General features: G+C 34.8%; 1 protein-coding gene across 2 annotated transcripts in view; it reads left to right on the forward strand.

Moving 5' to 3' along the window:
- The window catches only part of LOC144965486 (transmembrane protein 106B-like), a 49,906-nt gene that overhangs the window by 19,982 nt on the left and 10,953 nt on the right, over positions 1 to 18,971 (forward strand). The window contains exons 1-2 of one of the 2 annotated variants that reach the window (XM_078900869.1): positions 4,522 to 4,953; positions 18,402 to 18,623. In XM_078900869.1, coding sequence (XP_078756995.1) covers positions 4,896 to 4,953; positions 18,402 to 18,623 — 280 coding nt within the window. In that variant the 5' untranslated portion in view covers positions 4,522 to 4,895. Of the gene's footprint in view, positions 1 to 4,521; positions 4,954 to 18,401; positions 18,624 to 18,971 lie in introns of those variants that run through there. The other variant, XM_078900870.1, reaches the window with a different exon arrangement.

An 18,971-nucleotide genomic window follows, 5' to 3' on the forward strand; every position in this document is an offset into this window, starting at 1 on the left:
GGATTCTACAATATACAAATAGACAATTATCCGCGCCATGACACGTTGTTGATCCTCATGGGAGACTTTAATGCTAAAGTCGGAACTGACAACAAAGGCAATGGGAGTTGCCTGGAAGGAGAGGGAGTCGGAGAAAGAAAAGAAAATGGACAACGGTTCGTTGAAAAAAAGTCTTGCGGAACTAAATATACAAGAATATACACAAGCTGACCTGGATCTCACCCGATGAAAAAAACAAGAAATCAGATCAACCATATTGCCATCAATCGGAAAGTAGGTTCTCAATACTGATCTATTTTTAAAATGAATATAGGTCATAGTGTTATGATTTGTTACACATATTTTTAGTCCCCATGACAATGATGCCAAAACCATGTTTCTGGAACATTTTTGAAGAAAGATATATGCCAGTTTGAATATATAGTAAAACGACGTAACTGCGTTATCGCCCAAAATGCCTTTTTCAGAGACTCACAGAAAAAAAGCACAATCACCCTTTTCACTCACAACAACAGATACAAAATGCCATGTAATCATAAAACAAGCCCAATTTTTTTTTTTTTTGCAAGAGCTTAGAAGTAGAAATGCTCCATTTATTAAATCAAAAATGGAAAAAAAAAAAAAGCCAATATTGACAAACTCCGCAAAGGGAGGTAAAAATGAAAAAATGGCAATTTAAAAATAATATAATAAAAAGTCAACCAATTATCCAATGCACACATGATGGAATTTATACTATAACATTAATAATTTAAAGGTAGGCATATTGATTGATCTGTAAAGAAGTAATCACAGCATAGAGATAATTGTTTGAAAACGATAGACCTGGTCTACATATTTTTTCAAAATAGTACATTCGACAAAATTTCAAAAAGTCATAACGAATAAAAGAGCGTCTCAAATCGAGCAAAATTATGTTTAACTACTGTGCCGCATAAAAAGGCATATAAGCTCCTGACTTTATAGAAAATCAATATTTCATAATTATAAGTCAGCATTTGTCACGATCACTAAACTTGCAACATCTACAGTGTCGGATAAGTTTCACTGCTGCAAGATGACAAAGCAACAAAACAAACTATTCAGCAAGCAACACACCCCTCAAAGTTTCAATATTTTTATCAAGAATGCCAAATTTTACGGGGTTTTTTTCTCTTCATGACCAACTTATAATGTCAAATTTCGGTTTTAATAGCTTCACTAAGCATACGGTTGCTTTAGAAACTCTCTGCTCATTCAATCTACTGCTAAGCGAATCAATATCACAACTATAAACATAAGGACCACCACTTCAATGCCCACACAATGTTAGCTGATTTATTCACTTCACACATCTACTGTTGATTCTTTCTCTCCTAATTAATAACAAATCTTCTTCTTATCTCATTTCTTGCATCTCTATCTCTGTTTTTCCTCCGGTAATCTGGGCCAAACTTCGTAGCAGTATCCAAAATCTAAGCACTTTCCTTCAAAGGCTTGACTTATTTCTTGTGACACTGTGCAAGAAATCTGATCTCAAATTCTCATAGATGTCATCACCTATTTTGTAAAAAAAAAAAAACAAAACAAAAAACAACAGTTTTAAGATCGCCTGTAATAATAAAAGTAAAAGCTCCTCACAAAATATATTTGATGACAAGACTATACAGTAAAAACAATACTGACGGTAGCACCCCGATCCATCCAAACCAATGTTCGTGACAAAAAGTATAGAACCACATAATATGTAGACAAAACCCCATTAAAATCGGTATGTCGGACCAGTCTATTCATAAACTAGTAGAAGTAGGCAGAATAGTTATTCCATCACCTAACAACAGACTCATTTTATATTACCCAAAAGAGAGTGAAAACAACAATTAATAACTACTTATATAAAAGAAAGAGCCGGAGTTCAACGCCTGAGTACAATAATAAAGAAAGAACAGGGATGGAGGCTATTTGGTCATATCTTACGTCGAGAAGATAACATCCCAGCCTTCATGGCAACAAATATGTAGAGAGACCACCAACATCAATAGTAACTGCCCTGAACCAGGATTTCTCTCCATATCAGAAATTTCTGGATTCAGATGAAGCCGAATTAATCCCTGAAGAACTAAGAACAACTGAAGTGCCCTCACAGTCTCAAAACTCTGGCCCAGGACCGTGATCAATGGAAACAATTAAAAACATAGATGGAGAGAGCAACTATACTCATCGAGGTTTTTAAAAAAAAAATGTGACTGAATCACACAATTCTCAGCAAGCGTCATTCAGACTACTACTACTACTACTACTACTACTACTACTACTACTACTACTACTACTACTACTACTACTACTACTACTACTACTACTACTACTACTACTACTACTACTACTATATAAACGTAAACAAATATTCAAAGAAAATAATCTGTAATAAGAAACGCAAGATGTCAGTAAAATTGCTGTACACCCCTCTTTTTATCCTCTCTTCCAATCGTTCCGTGAAAACAACATGGCGGCCTCCTTTCTCTGATTGACAGTACATTGATCTCTCTATTCGAGGCCTTTAATTCACTAATTGATAGCTTACAATTACAAGTAATAATAAAAATAGAATGAAAAATCATAAATGTAATGTATGAAACAATAGCGCATCACTTCTTTAGTTCGTGAGATTATACCCACCGACTCTGGGTGTGAATTTTTCGGTTTGAAAGGAGTCCAAGAACGTCGCTTTTGGACCTATGGAATAAATTGCAAACAATTTCCACGCTTTTGGTCTATTTTTTATCAATTTAAAAACGCCCTTTAAAAACTTAACTCGGCTTTTTTCTAGAACCTTGATGCCTGTTTAGAATATACCACGAGAAGCTTCATTTTAAGTACTTGATTATGAGTTTAATTACAAGTATATCGGCTTGATACAACGCAAGCGATCGCATTTTGAATATGTAGGGTCGGGCAGACTTGACTGGTATTTACCGCACATCTGACCACGGGAAACTCGATAATGTGGGTTGCATTTCCACATAATCATGTATGAAAACATATTTATTCTTAATGAAATTATCATATTTATAAAGTTCATTAATTTATATGTCCATTGATATGAAATACATGTGCGTTAAAAAAAAATTGAAATAATTACAGGCAACTGAACTTCATCGATTTTCCGTGATCAGCGGTCTCATAGGGCATATTATTTTGTTAGTATTGAATTCCTACTTAAAACAACAGATGTAGGTAACACATGCCAATGTCAACGGTATGGACAATGATATCAATAATTTAAATCAATAAAACCGTAATGGTAGTTGACAATCTGTATTTATCGATTGGTTTATTCATATTTTTGAATTTGAACACATTATGAAAAGAAATATCAATATTATTCCAAGAGAAAGTGATCCATATTTATAGTTATAGTCCGTCCACAACCCGTGCGCATTGCTGTAACAGGAACCCAATGTGGCAAACTGCCCTAGGTTATTACCTAATATCAATAATATAATTTTTAAAATTGTTATGTTGACAGAGGAAAATATCTCATGAAACGGATATGTGCAATATTTAACTTACATACCAGGTTGCAAGTCATGATATGGGGTGTATTTACACCCCCTATCAAGATTTCGGACGGACTTTCCACATATTTTCCTACATAAGAGTCATGGGCTATGTTTACACCCCAAACCAGGAAATAGGATTTTTCACATATTTTCTTATTTGATTGTCATGGGGTGTGTTCACACCCCAAACCAAGAAATCAGATGTTCTTTGCTACACCAGAAATACGGTTAATATAATACGTTCTCATTGATACTATTGCAATAAATATGCCAAATAGAAAAGAACACCGTTAGTCTGTTAAGATTCAAGAGAAAAGAGCTAATTACCAGCTTTTCACCAGGCAATGATTTTAAGTAAATATTCAAGGGTTTTATCCCAACTCCCATTAAATGCCCTTTAAAATTGAACGATGTATGGTTTTGGTGTCACAGATGTTAGTGTTTTTATCTATTCCTTTAATGTTAGGGTTGTGATGCAAACTTTGCCGGCTGTCTTTTTTATATCATAGCCAAATTTATATGAATTTTGAAATTTTTCAACAAATGATTTTTATCAACACAAATGTTCTTATATATTTCTATATCATTATATACTGTTCTGATTATTGATTTAATGTTTCTTGAGGGAGAGAGGGCGGGGCTGTATGATTTAAAACCCTTTACAGGGAACAATCACGTTTAATCTATAAAGATTCATCAGTGTTTGTCAAGGGTGGTGTGTCACTTTCCGATTCATCCTCATTATACAATTGGGGTTCTTTTTGATACGCCTGACTTTGTATCTTAGCGCGTTCTCAAACAGAACAATATCATTCTCCTCAAGTTTTTGGTCGGTGAAAGCAGGCGAGAATCTGGCAATACGGAGTCTTTTTTGATCAAATATTTCCATGTCCGGTATTTAATATGTGTTAATTTTCAAAGTGGCAACATCAAGTCTAGTCGTATTACAGCGGTGTCCTTCGTGTTGCCAACAGCAGGCGTCACTCTCGAACTCGGTTGTATTGTTGGTTGATACTGCGTCATAATATAAATATCTATGCCTTTACTCTGTACAAGCGGTAGCCCAGGCATTCGTTAGATGTGGATTCAGTTACAATAACAAGAGAAGTCAACGTCGTCAGTTTGTTAGGGCCAACATTAACAGTCTCTAATTAAATATCGGTTGTATTTTAGTTGTTTCCTTTGTAGTTTCGTTTTTATTTTCGCATGAGGACGGAAATGTGATGTTTCGAATTTCTTTGTTTTGATGGCAATGATTATTTGGCCTGATGCCTGTATGAGTTTTGCTATTTGTTGTAGTTATTGTGATTGTTTTCACAATTGATTGGATATTGTTAAAACACAATACCTAAAACCATGAGGTTGAAGATTCCATTCCTGTCGAGGAAGTCTAACACCCCACGAGCTAATCCAGGTACTTTCCATTCAAAAAACCTTATAGTTGATAATTTTGTTCTTAAATCAAACACACACACACACACACAGTGCGTGTGTGTGTGTGTGTGTGTGTGTGTGTGTAAATGTGACCAACCTTTTAAGTCTGATTGTCGGAATTAACCTACACTGAAATTCATAGGGTTTTCTGCGCTTTGGTAATGCTATTATCAGGGCGATAGCAAGCAGTGTCCTAGTCGGCAATTGACTGAAATACCTTTACTTTTATTCGTTTAAACTCAATTTTCACGATAATAGATTAACATAAAAGGGACAGGGGGGGGGGGGGGGGTTACATATTATCAATTGAATTATTCATCTATCTATATTCATGAAAATGTAATTGTCATTCATGAATTACATGAATTAGGTGGCAGTCCGTGTTATGAATATGAGGGAGATAACGTGTTTTTAAATGTATTATTTTATATTTCTCAGATAATACTGATGGGAGTTGTGCATTGAAAGAAAAACAGTAGTCATGTCTTGTTTAAAATAAATAAATGTGAACATTTAAATATACCCATTTACAAAGATCAACCATGCCGAATGTGCCTCACGATGTTTCTGTTATTCCCCGGGCAGTCTATATGGAGCCATAGTTTCATTTCATACAATTATAGTCGCCTGTTCGGTGTCCTTCTTGTACTAACACTCTTACAATATCCGCCATTGCACGTAGCCAGGTACTTATTCACACCTGAGTCGATTGAACTACAACTTTAAATGGTGCTTGAAGTCGTAGCTGATAAGTTTTGAATTCTTAAATCAGTTATGGGAAGTTTAATGGCGCAAATGCACCACGTTAAGAATGTCTACTCTCATTGATAGGGCCTAGGGGTAATTGTTAGCCTCCAGATTTGCTAAATGAAATCAGCTCTTTCAAAAGAGGTCAATGGAAAAATTAAAATTCTACTAATACAATATTAAGTCGTGTTCTTCGTAGTCTTTTTCATATATGATTTAATTATAGGCTTTGTGGTCAAACTTGGTCTAATGGCATGACCTTCGGATTTTGACCTGTAGATGGAAGGTTTGAGTCGTCACATGGGCGCTTTACTTAGATGCTCTATACATACGTGTAAAAATTAGCACCTGGCCGGGAACAGTACAGCTGTCTTTGCCTTAAAGATAAAATTATGATAGCTCCTTACGTCACTCACGCCTTGTCCCACGTGAAGTGCTGGGGTTGACTTATGACCCTTTGTTAAATAGGTTTGTTCACATTTATTGTGGATGATGCGTGATATGAAAAGCTCACGTCATTTGTAGTTATAGCATGCTTACGTCCATATTTCATTATCTATCATGGCACACGATTTGGCTTTCCCAGGTTCGAGTCTCATTTTAAGCATCCTTGGACGGGATCAATACCCTCTAATTATGTCATTTTGACACCTTGCCTTTATTCAATATCATATATTCATGTTTCATAGAAATGTCGTTGACGTAACATATTACTAGTACTAGTGCAAAAGGGTTGTAACCTACATAAACTATGTGTTTGATTTTGAAAAGGCATTTATTACACCATTTTCCCATTAATTTGCATTCATGCCAGGGTGCCAATGGTACATGCATTTCAAGACAACAAGAAGTTTTCCTTAACGATCGAACCATAATCAGATGTGGTCTTTTGGCCGATGCTGTTATTAAGTAGTCAGTCCGATGATTAGACCTGCTAATCCGCCAATTTATGATTTTTTAAAAAAAATTGAAGGAGGTGGTAGGAGGGGGGGGGGAGAACAACCCATTAACGTAAGAAAGATAATCGGGAATGTTCTACAGTCCTGCACATAGCTCACGGGTCGCTTATGTTACGATGCATAACTTATGGTGACTATGGCGAAGCGATGCTCTTTTAGATTTCCGCTGTCTGAATATACCCCCCCCCCCCTCCATGTGGCTATTATCGCACAGCTTTTGTGTAATTATTCTTTTTTCGCTTTCCAAACCTGTCGTGTTCACAACGGTCATTCTTGACTGAGTGTCAGCAATCAATTTTACAGTTTTCGTCAAAGCCAATTGGCAACTTTGTAATAACAGAGATTTAATTTCATGAATAACTAAAACGCGAAACCACCGAAAGTCAAAGGACTTAGTCACCGACTTTTGTCAAAGACATAAAAAATTCGCTTCTTATAATAATACGAGTTTACCAAGCAAATGCTCGCCCACTTTAACATGTTTTATTCACTAATCATCGTTTTGTCTCAGACTAGTTACTAAGATATCCTAGAGTCAACAAGAAAGCAGACATTTTTGTGAGATTGAGAGATCTTCGTTTTGGAAGGAAAATATATCGGTTACGAATGAAAAAGGCGAAAAGTGTTTTGTTGCTTTTGGCAGTGATTAAAAAAGTCCTGTTAGTAAACTAAAGATCGTCAAAAGTACACATTTTATGAGTAGAACGAATCTGTTCGGGTAAGTGAAAATTTCGGCTTAGAGTTGAAGGATTCGCTTAAAAAAAAACAAAAAAAAAAAACAACAACAACAAAAAAAAAACACATAAAAACAAAAAAACAACCCCCCCCCCCCCCCCACACAAAAAAAAAAAAAACAACCAAAACCCCAAACAATTAGAAAGTATATAAAGATAAAAGTTATTCTGTTATTCTGCTGGCATTGCAGCTGACTGAAATTGAAATAATGTGAAAATTGTGTGATTCATCTGAAACATTTTCTGTTTGTTTTGTTTTTTCCTTTTTTTTTTATTGGTGTGCGCACTTACCTAAATATAGAGTTGGCAGTCAATATAACCTGACTTGTTTCATCTTGTGGCTAACACATTGTTTAATATTATATTCTTATTTTCTTCCTGAAACAACTTCAGGCTCTCTTTTTTTACGGACGTAATGTTACGTCCGATAGTAAGGCACCTTATTCAGATGCGATCCTTGTATTTTATGAAATACTGATGTTCCCCTTTACCCACTGAGTCTTAACCACCCTATGTCGACTGGACACTTCATATTATTGTTTATTGCAATTAAGTTGCCGTTTTCATAACTGCGTGGGAGTAGACAGGTCTCTCACCATATTAATTTTGAATCAAGGCTATATCGATGACAGTTACTGGTTTTTGGAGTAACAGAATGAAGGTAATGACCTCGTGTAAATGTAGAGCAAACGTGACATCTACACGTGACTGTTCGCTTCAAATATTGACTTCCATGGCGATCAATAATTTGGCCAAAATGAATAACCATCTTGTTCTAGAGTCATATTTCACGACAAGTCCTAAAATGTCACCATGTACACTTATAATAATAATAATAATAATAATAATAATAATAATAATAATAATAATAATAATAATAATAATAATAATAATAATAATAATAATAATAATAATAATAATAATAATAATAATAATAATAATAATAATAATAATAATAATAATGATAATAATAATCCAATGATGTAAACTGACCTTTTTATTGATTTGTTTTTAAACGGAGCAAAGCAAAGTTAACAAATTAAAAGATTTTACAAGAATGTCCACTAATGAAATATTGTACCCACATGTTCCAACTTTTCAAAATACGTGTAACGTTTTGGGATCGGAAAAAAAAATCATTACCAACATCATCGTCATCATCATCATCGTCATCATCATAAAAAAAGGTGACTTTGATGAATCATCAAAGAGACCATTATATTTTTGGTTGTCTTCAAATTTCATACTGGGAATAATAATTGATGGTAATATGAATGACTTCTTAGTTCGAGTAACCCGCTGTTATGATAACTGATAACAACTAAATTGATGTATGCTGACCATGGCAAACTACATACTATAATTATTGTTCTCGGCCAGTTGGTCTCTTATATATTATAGTAATTAGCCTTTCAGCTTTTGAAATTCCTCCTAGTGGCATCAAAATTTGCTGTGAGACACATTTTGGGTTGCATCTCAGTGAATTTTAATGAAATTCAAATGTAGACGTCTATGTAATATAGTCGCATGGATGCATGGATGCGTTGATAAAATTTCCTCCTTTTTTTTGTGTCCAGTCATTCACAGTCCTGATATAGAAATCTATATTAAAATTTGACTAGAAAACTTTTGCTTCTTATTAAAAAGACCCCCAAGTTATCAAACAGTCTCAAAACATGAGACTTTTTGAATTCTCATGTTTGATACTTTACTCTTTAAAAAAAACAAACACTTATTAAAATTTTTGGCTAGAAAACTCGTCCTACCAATATCGATCGATTGTAATGACTTATCTTGTCAAAAAATCACACCTGGGACTTTCTTGGAGACTTTCGTGAAGTTCCAGCTTTTTTAGCTCTTGACAAGATGGTCAGTAAAATCGGATCGATGCAGGAGTTTTCTGTCCAAAATATTTTTTTATGTGTGTTGTTTTTCAGACTATATCAGGGTCAGTCGGTTGATATTTAAAATAGGTTGTTTTGTGTTTTTAAGCCAAAGTTATAGATACACGTTTTGGCAATTGGATCACACTTGATAAAATAAATACTGCTTGGCACCCAGGGTTAATTGGCAGAGCTTCGGACTTAAACATTCACCGAGTTTCCATTTTGCTTCTCATCCCATGCTATTATATTATTGCTATCCAGCAAACAGCAAATTGCTAACTGCATGTAATTTAGATCTAGTGGAAATACGTTGTAAAAAAAATCACCGTCTTCCCTAATTTTTTCTTTTTTCTTTTTTATTATTTTATTACTTTTTTAATAATAATAATAATGATAATAATAATAATATAATAATAATAATAATAATAATAATAATAATAATAATAATAATAATAATAATAATAATAATAATAATAATAATAATAATAATAATAATAATAATAATAATAATAATAATAATAATAATATAATAATAATAATAATAATAATAATAATAATAATAATAATAATAATAATAATAATAATAAATAATAATAATAATAATAATAATAATAATAATAATAATAATAATAATAATAATAATAATAATAATAATAATAAAAATGATAATAATAATAATATTAATAATAATATATATTTATATAATATTTGTAAACTTTAGTTTTTGACAACGTCTCATAAAGAATAAAAGGGCATCATTATGAACTACAAACAATTGTTATATGTATTGAAGGCTTTGGCCCAAAAACCTATAATCTGCCTTTCCTGGACAAAACATTTTTTTCATTTTCGTTTGTGAATTTTTCTCTTTCAAATATCAATGGATTACGATGACCTTCGTTTTGTCAAAATGTTCCAAACCCAAGACCTCAAAGAAGGCAATAATCTATTCTAAAGAAGGGTTGGTTTCGAGGCTTTTGACAAAATGAGGGTCATGTACATTATTTGTTATTTAAAATAAAGGCTTTCTGACAAAAACCAAAATATGCAATTTTAAACCCAATAAGTAATAAGTAATAAGTTGCCAAATCCCTTGAAGTTCATTTTAATTTGTTCCTACCGTATTTTATTATTACTATTTTTTCTTGTTTGTTTGTTGGGTTCGTCACCGTTCTTTATTTTTTTATTTAGAGCCCGCCCCCCCCCCCCCCCCCCCCCCCCAAAAAAAAAAAAAAAAAAAAAAAAACACAAAAAAAGAACCAAAAAAAAAACATTAAAAAACCACAAAAAACAAAACAAACAAACAAACATAAATACGTTTCTAAAACCCCAGATCGACGACTACATATTCCGCACGTCCTCTCTCTGTAGAAGAACAATATTGGAATCTAAACAAAAAGAAGCGTTCGCTAGGTAACTAAGAGTGCCAAATTAAGCAACAATAAGGCATGAAATTTGTTGCGTAAAAAAGAGAGGGTGGGGGATGGGGGTGAGGGGCGGGTAGAATAGAAAACAGGTGTGAAAAGTATCCGTTGATATAAATCCAACAAAGCAGTGAAAGTAATCCAGAAGTATGACGAATGGACAGTGATCCTTTAGAAATGGAGTGATCATGAATGTGAGCTAATCTTTACAGTATCTGCTCCAACGATGAATGAAATAACACAAACCTAATCTCGGAGAGGAGATGGACGCCACCGAGCTATATAGGTCCACCGAAAGAATACATGGGAGACAGAGACATAACACTTTTACGTCCGCGCTTACGGTTGGAGTTCACGAGGGCGGAAGTGATAAATTGGTTACTAGAGAGAATAAGAAATTAAAATTGACATCCAAAGAAATAACCATCGACACTTGGAATGTCCGAACCCTCTATGCCACAGGGAAAGTGAATGAATTCGTGCACGAACTCAATCGCTACAAATGCGACATTGTGGGTCTAACTGGGGTTAGGTGGACTGGCCTCGGAGAGACCACAACAAGCGATGGACATAAATTATGGTACTCCGGTCATGAAACAATACATCAACATGGAATTGGGTTCCTTGTAATGAAATAAAATGTTAACGCCATTATTGAATTCACGTCTGTATCAAGGCGCCTTATATCCATAAGAATTGCAACACAGTCACTTAATCTAACAATCGTCCAGGGTTATGCACCAACTTCAGACTACAGTGATGAAGGTTTGGAAGAGTTTTATGAGATACTCGAGTCAACAATCACAAGGGTGCCAAAAATCCTCGTGGTAATGGGAGACTGTAATGCCAAGGTGGGGACGGATGCGTACCGAGGACTATGACTCTTAGCGTTTGCTAAAACATACAAATTAATGTTTGCAAATACTCTACATCTTGACAAACAATCAAGAACAACATCTTGGCACTCTCCCGATGGAATACATCACAATCAAATTGACTATATTTTGCACCCTCAACGGTTTAAGTCGAGTATAAAAGAAGCAAAAACTAGAACCTATCCTGGCGCTGATCACGATATGAGAGTGGAACTACGGACAAAACGCCCTGCCATGGTGACACGCCTAAGATTTGATCTTGAGAAACTCAAGGGCCCCATGATAGCAGAATAATTCCAAGCACAAGTCGGAGGAAAGTTTGCGGCCCTAAACCTTATTGACAACGACACAGATACTATTACTAGTAGCATCGGTGATGTTTTGCGTACGACTGCAGAAGAGGTTTTGGGACAAAGAAGAAGAAAAATCAAACCATGGATGACAGATGATAACCTATATCGGATTTATGCGACAAATGGAGAGAACTAAAGAGAAACAAAAACCGTGATGAAGAATCCAAAATGAAGTCTCAACAGGGGAATGCAGAAGTCAGAAGAAATATGCGCAAAGCAAAGGAAAGCTGGGTAATGGACAGTGCAGAGACATTGATCATGGGATGTAGCACGGGAATGTAAAGAAAGCCTATGATATCTTGGAAATGCTTACAAAAACAAGAAGACCAAAAGCTAATGTTATTGAAGACAACAAGGGTGCTCTACTTACCCAGAATGAGGATGTCACGAACAGATGGACCGAATACTGCAAAAGGCTGTAGGACATCAATTTGAGCCCAGACCCATCAGTCTTGACAGAGAACAGAAACATAGAAAACCCAGACACACCAAGAATAATGAGGGTTTAAGCTCCAACAAAACCCCTGGAATAGATAACATTTAAAAAATGGTGGAGAAGAGACAGTGGAGGCAATGACAATTCTATGCCAAAAGACAATGAACGAGACAAGGTGGCCAAAAGACTGGACACAATCCTTGATATTCCCTCTCCCAAAAAAAGGGGATTTGAAAAAGTTCAGTAACTATAGGACTATAAGTCTCATTAGCCACCCAAGTAAAATACTTCTGCAGATAATACGAACCAGAATGAAACAAAAAACCGAAGGTATCCTGGCAGAGAAACAAGCTGGTTTTCGAGCTGGAAAGAGCATAGTACAACAAGTATTCGATAACAGAATCCTGACAGAGAAATTCCTGCAACACCTAAAAGAACTATTACACAATTTCACAGACTTCCGGAAAGCATTTGGCAGGGTATGTCATGGCGGTTTGTGGGATACACTACGCTTTTATGGTTTCGAAGAGGGTCTAAGCCAAATAATCAAAGCACTCTTTAGTACTGCGACAAGTTCAGTTCTCAACAACAACGAGCTTAGCGAGTTCTTCCAGGCACATGTGGGCGTCAGACAGGGCTGCACACTCTCCCCAATACCTGTTCAACGTCTTCCTAGAGAAAATTATGAGCGAAGCTCTCGAAAATCATCAAACCTCTTTATCAGTTGGCGGACGAAAATTGTAATTTGTGTTTTGCTGACGACATAGACCTCATGGCTGAAAGCGAACAAGAACTACAAGATATAACTAACTCACTTGCACATAAAGCAATGCAGTACGGCATGGAAATACATATAGAAAAGTATTAAGATACTGGTAAACAGCAGAAATGATGGACATGCAGAAATTCCAATCGATAATGATAAACTCGAGGGAGTGTCAACATTTAAATACTTGGGTGTTCTGCTAACCAAGGACGGTACCAGTACAACTGAGATTAAGACAAGAATAGGAATGTCAACAACATTACTAATGAGAAAAATATGGAAAACTCCAATCAATTTCGCAATAAAAATTAAACTGTACAAAGAACTGGTACTTTCCATCTTACTATACGGCTGGGAGTCATGGACATTAACTCTTGGAGAACGCCAATAATAGAGAAGAATGGCGGAAAGCGGTGAGTGCTGCATCTCGTGTATCCCCCCGACGATCATCAGGTCATGGGATGAATGGATGAATGAAATCACATGTAAGAAATACCACGGAGGCAGGCGATGGTCTATTGATATTCAAGTCTGGTGTTGAGTCCTCTATATAGGCTCAACCTTCCATGGATTTTATTATTATTATTATTATTATTATTATTATTATTATTATTATTATTATTATTATTATTATTATTATTATTATTATTATTATTATTATTATTATTATTATTATTATTATTATTATTATCATTATTATTATTATTGTTATTATTATTATTATTATTATTATTATTATTATTATTATTATTATTATTATTATTATTACGCGCGTATGGTAAGCCCAGCTTATTCCGCTATATTATGATGTGGACACTTATGAAGACAACCAACCGATGGCTTTACCATGCTTTGAATGACACAAATAGAAAAATAACGCCCATTGTTGGGGTGGATGCGGGCAAACAGAATAATTAAGATTATTTTTTTTTTCCTTTAGAGAAATAAATATATATTTTTGTCGGCAGTGTCAGGTGTTGAATGAGCGAAATGAGATTGATTGATTATGTGTGCCATTGTCACATTTTTTTTTTTGGGGGGGGGGGGGGGGGTCTTTTTAAGAGGTTATCAACACCACCATCTGTGTATTATTACACTGTCGTTATGACTCATTATTTCATAGTTAGCAGCAAGTCATATTGATCTCTCATAACTAAAAGCTACCACACTTAAGCAATCAGAAATGATTTAGATATCGCTTTCGAGCAATGTGTTGTGTAACTCGGTGGCTCACCGTACGGTGTCTCGTCTTGGCGCAAAAGTTAAGTGATCATGAAAAATCTGTCATAGGGTAAGGCGCTTTATATACATTATCTCACTTGAATCGCGTGCGATGGGTACCATCGCGATTTCTCATAACCGACACCACTCTGCTTATTCGTATCATTTCACCATTTGTTCTAATTTCAATGTCATGCGCCATGATTTGCCAATGGTTTGCTACGACGGTAAATGGATGTTCTTATACAGCCCCCCCCCCTCCCCCGCGCACATACACACAAACGCACCAATCCCTTGCAACAAGTCATGTGTTAAATTATGGCCCTAAACTTATCAATAAATTAAATTAATAACATCGTTCCCTTTATTCATCCTCAAGTGGAAATTTGTCTTAGGGTCTAACCCAGGGAAGACTGGAATAACCCTCGTGTCAGCAGCAGCGCAGCAACGCAAATTGAATTAGGGAGAAGTGGCTATTCGAACTGGGTATCTTTCAGGTTCGATGCCAAGACTATACTGCTGAGACACACTTACCCCCCCCCCCCCCCCCCCCATTTCCTCCCCATAAGTCGTTTTGACAACAAGGCACGGTTTCCCTGAACTACGGTTTCCTCAAACATGTCCCGAGGAGTGGGCGGAGTAGTTCGAGGAAGCCGTGCTGGAGTGTATGGTGGAATCGAATCAATTGTACTATACTTATTTATAATTTTGAAGATATTTTTAATCTAACCCGTATGATTTCAAATATCTATCATTGTGTAAAATGATGAATATTATATTGAATGGGACACTAGACCGTATGGGTGCTTCAAAAACAGCATACTATTATTAGATTTTTTCGTTTGTTACAAACGCCATTTTCCCTCATATTACGGATAGTGACTATAATAATAACCGCAACTAATTTCAATTAACTTTACATAGAGCCCGCATGGACAAACATTATTGCACCATTTCTCTCTCTGTTAACATGTTGAAATAATTAATTTGGATAGGCATATCCTTTCTTTTAAAAATATAGCATTTTGGAGAACATTGTACTTATTTGAGTCAATAAAAAAAAACAAAAAAAAACCAAAACGATACGGCGCACAACTCTATTGGAAGGTTTGAAAATTAGAAATGTATTTTTTACAGATAGATAAACAGATAACTTGATTTCCTTTTATAATTTAAAGTCAGTTTGAAAGTTCGTTGAGTCACACAGATATCATAAAATACGTACCGACGACACTAACACTAACACTCTCAAAATCAACCAATTTCGTCACTGTAAAAAGTTGCCAGTTTGCGTCATCTATTTAGGACATCAAGTATTATTATTACTTCCGTTGTGTTGTTGATTTAGCGGTGATCAGTGTTGTTATGTAGTAGTATGTTCTAATTGCGTGTATGTTTGTTTGTGTGCGTGTGTGTGTGTGTGTTTGTATGAGTGTTGTGTATGGTGTATACATGTGTGTGTGTGTTGGCATTTTTCAGCAATCGTGGCATTCATAGTGATTTTATTCACTTGATCACATGAAAGTATTCGGATTTACACAAATTTTAAACAAGTTTCACCGATTAACAACGTCAACTAATATTACTGCTGATATTACGGTCGTTTTTATGCCATCGATGTAATAATTATTGTCCTGGGAAATATTTAATTAAACGTGGGCAAACTGTCAATTGTATCTGTCTAGCTTCTAGCCCGAACAAACTTGATATTCTTCGCGTCTGCTTCAGATTTTCATTGGACCTCACATAAGTTAGGTAAAAGGGATACATTCCGAAAGCTCCTACATCCCCAGTATTCTTTCAATTTGTATTTTCACTGTTGATCTTTTGTCAGGCGTTTATTTATTCAATTTGTCTTCATATAGATTTTTGAGGATTTTATTTTTTATTAGAGTTAGTCATAAGTCTTAGTAAAGGTGCTAGGGGGGAGACATTCTGAAAGCTCCTACATCCCCAGTATTCTTTCAATTTATATTTTCACCGTAGATCTTTTGTCAGGCGTTTATTTATTCAATTTGTCACCATAAAGAGGCATTTTAAAAACTCTAGAACAAACCTTGATAGATTCGTGAAAGTTTAAAATTTCCTAATTTGACCATTGTTTTGATTCTCGGCCGCGATTTTAATTTGTGAAATACATATTGAAAGGTATTGCAAAGCAGTCCGAGGGTTTTTTTTTTCTATTAGGGTTAGTCATAATGCTAGGGTGTTTATTTTCCTATTAGGTTTAGTTAAAGGTAGTCTAGGTTTTACTTTTTCTTGGGGTTAGTTGAGGGAATATTATTTAAGTTGTTTCCCTTTGTAGGAGCTTTCGGAAGGCCTCCCAAGTCAAGCGTGGTAAAGACTTGTGACTTATTGATATTGATATCTACTGACTGATAAACTAATATCATGCCGAATAAAGCATGGTAGCGACGACAAGCACATCGATTAAAGTGTGCATCTAATCGTAATCAAGCTAATCAAGAAAATGATTCAGGCAGTATCGAATGAAAATAGTTCTTTCCCCGCGAAATTTCGGGCTTTTTACTAGTGTATGAAAAATTATAAATCAGATACATTATATAATAAATAAATATATATAAATACAGGCAGTCAAAGAGTAAGAGAGAGAAAAAGATAAAGATGTAGGTAGTTGAGATATGTTTTAAAAGCATCTTAGGACTTGTGTTATTTTCCAAATTGAATTGAAGGAAAGTTTTCCAAAACTGGTTAAGTCGATTTTTCCTAATTTTTTAGATTTTCCATCCACGAGATAAATTGAAACGCCTACATTTTATTTTAAACATCATTTGGCACAAGAAATGCCCCAGATTTGTGTCAATTTGAAGTTTAATTATAATAAAATAATAGACCGAATGAGGCATTCATTTTAGGGGAAATAATCCTCACTGCCTCAAAATGAGGAAAAACAGAGTTAGGCAGTTTTAGAAAACCACTCTTCAATTGTTGGTGCCCCTGTAAAGCGCTCTGAGCACTTCCTCGTGATATGGAAGAGCGCTCAACAAATATATTATTATTATTAATATTATTATTATTATTATTATTATTATTATTATTATTATTATTATTATTATTATTATTATTATTATTATTATTATTATTATTATTATTATTATTATTGTTATTATTATTATTATTATTATTATTATTATTATTATTATTATTATTATTATTATTATTATTATTATTATTATTATTATTATTATTATTATTATTATTATTATTATTATTATTATTATTATTGAGTGATGGTAACTTTTGCAGATTGATTTGTGTATTATGTTTGGCAAGTTTTCCATTTGAAATGTGGCCACCATCAGCTTATCGGTAGCCAATTGATGCTATGCATTTTTCCAAAAAGCTCATAACACCCTCCAGCCGGATATAACACACAAAACGAAGTGTAACCTTAAACGTTTATCGTCTGATTGATATAATTTAGTGAGAACTACTCATAAAAATGGCTGGCTAAAAACAATAACAAAGAGCTGAGTGACGTCAATTTCGTTCTTTCTATAGTTAACTCAGAGGGGTGAATTTTGAATGGCGATGTGAGACTTAACTTGTTTTAGAGAGGATAAAAAATTGTTTGCTGTGAATCCCACCAATTTGGTCGTTTCTTTATCTGTCAGGAATAGTGTGTGCCTAATGATGAATCTTGTTCATGCATCTTGTGCTACTGTAGCAGCCGCTGCTGATGACGATGATGATGATGATGATGAGAAGGAGGAGGAGGGTGATGATGATGATGATGATGAGAAGGAGGAGGAGGGTGATGATGATGATGATGATGAGAAGGAGGAGGAGGGTGATGATGATGATGATGATAATGCAGTAGCTTGTATAAAAAAGACTGAGGATGCCATATAACATCATCATCATCATCATCATCATCATATCATCATTATTATTATTATCATTACCACCATCATCATCATCATCATCATCATCATTGTCTAACTTTTCAGAAATGCTATTTGATCTTTAATTATGACTGTCACTTAATTACTATTCTCTTTACCAGGTCCTATTCCCACCCCCGCCAACAACAAAATGGCCAACCCCTCATCAGGGGAGGACACCAGACTTCTTTCCAAGAGGAACAGCTCTGCAAGCAACGACAGTCTCCGCAATCTCAATACAAATGTCCTTGACAATGGTAACACCTCGGCTGAAGGGTATGAGGAACTTTTCAAAGACAGTGTACCTTGTCCTTCTTGTCGAGGGCTTGGTCGAGTGCCAAAGGGTGAGCATTTTCTCCGGTTATTAGGGTTGCCAAATTTCCGATTTTTCAGGTTTTTAATTTTTTTTTCTTCACAATTTCACAATTCAATAACTTTTCTTGTCTCCAAGAAGGCCACTGACATAAGGTCCTTCTTCTCTAGACAGAAATATTATTATTGGAATTGAAGAAGCAACAAAGGCCCCATACACTAGCAGAGGAAAGGGGATATGTAAAAGAGATGTTTTGATTGCTCATTAAATATAAACCTTTACAAGGCTTGATTTGGTGAGATGTGATGCTCTGTTTATTTTCAGTTTTTAAAATCAAAAATCATTTGGTATCCCTGTATTATCTCATTTAGATGTTGCA

Source organism: Berghia stephanieae, chromosome 2, assembly GCF_034508935.2.
Source record: "Berghia stephanieae isolate SIO BIC M18660-M18661 chromosome 2, UCSD_Bste_1.3, whole genome shotgun sequence".
Classification (NCBI taxonomy): Eukaryota; Metazoa; Mollusca; class Gastropoda; order Nudibranchia; family Aeolidiidae; genus Berghia; species Berghia stephanieae.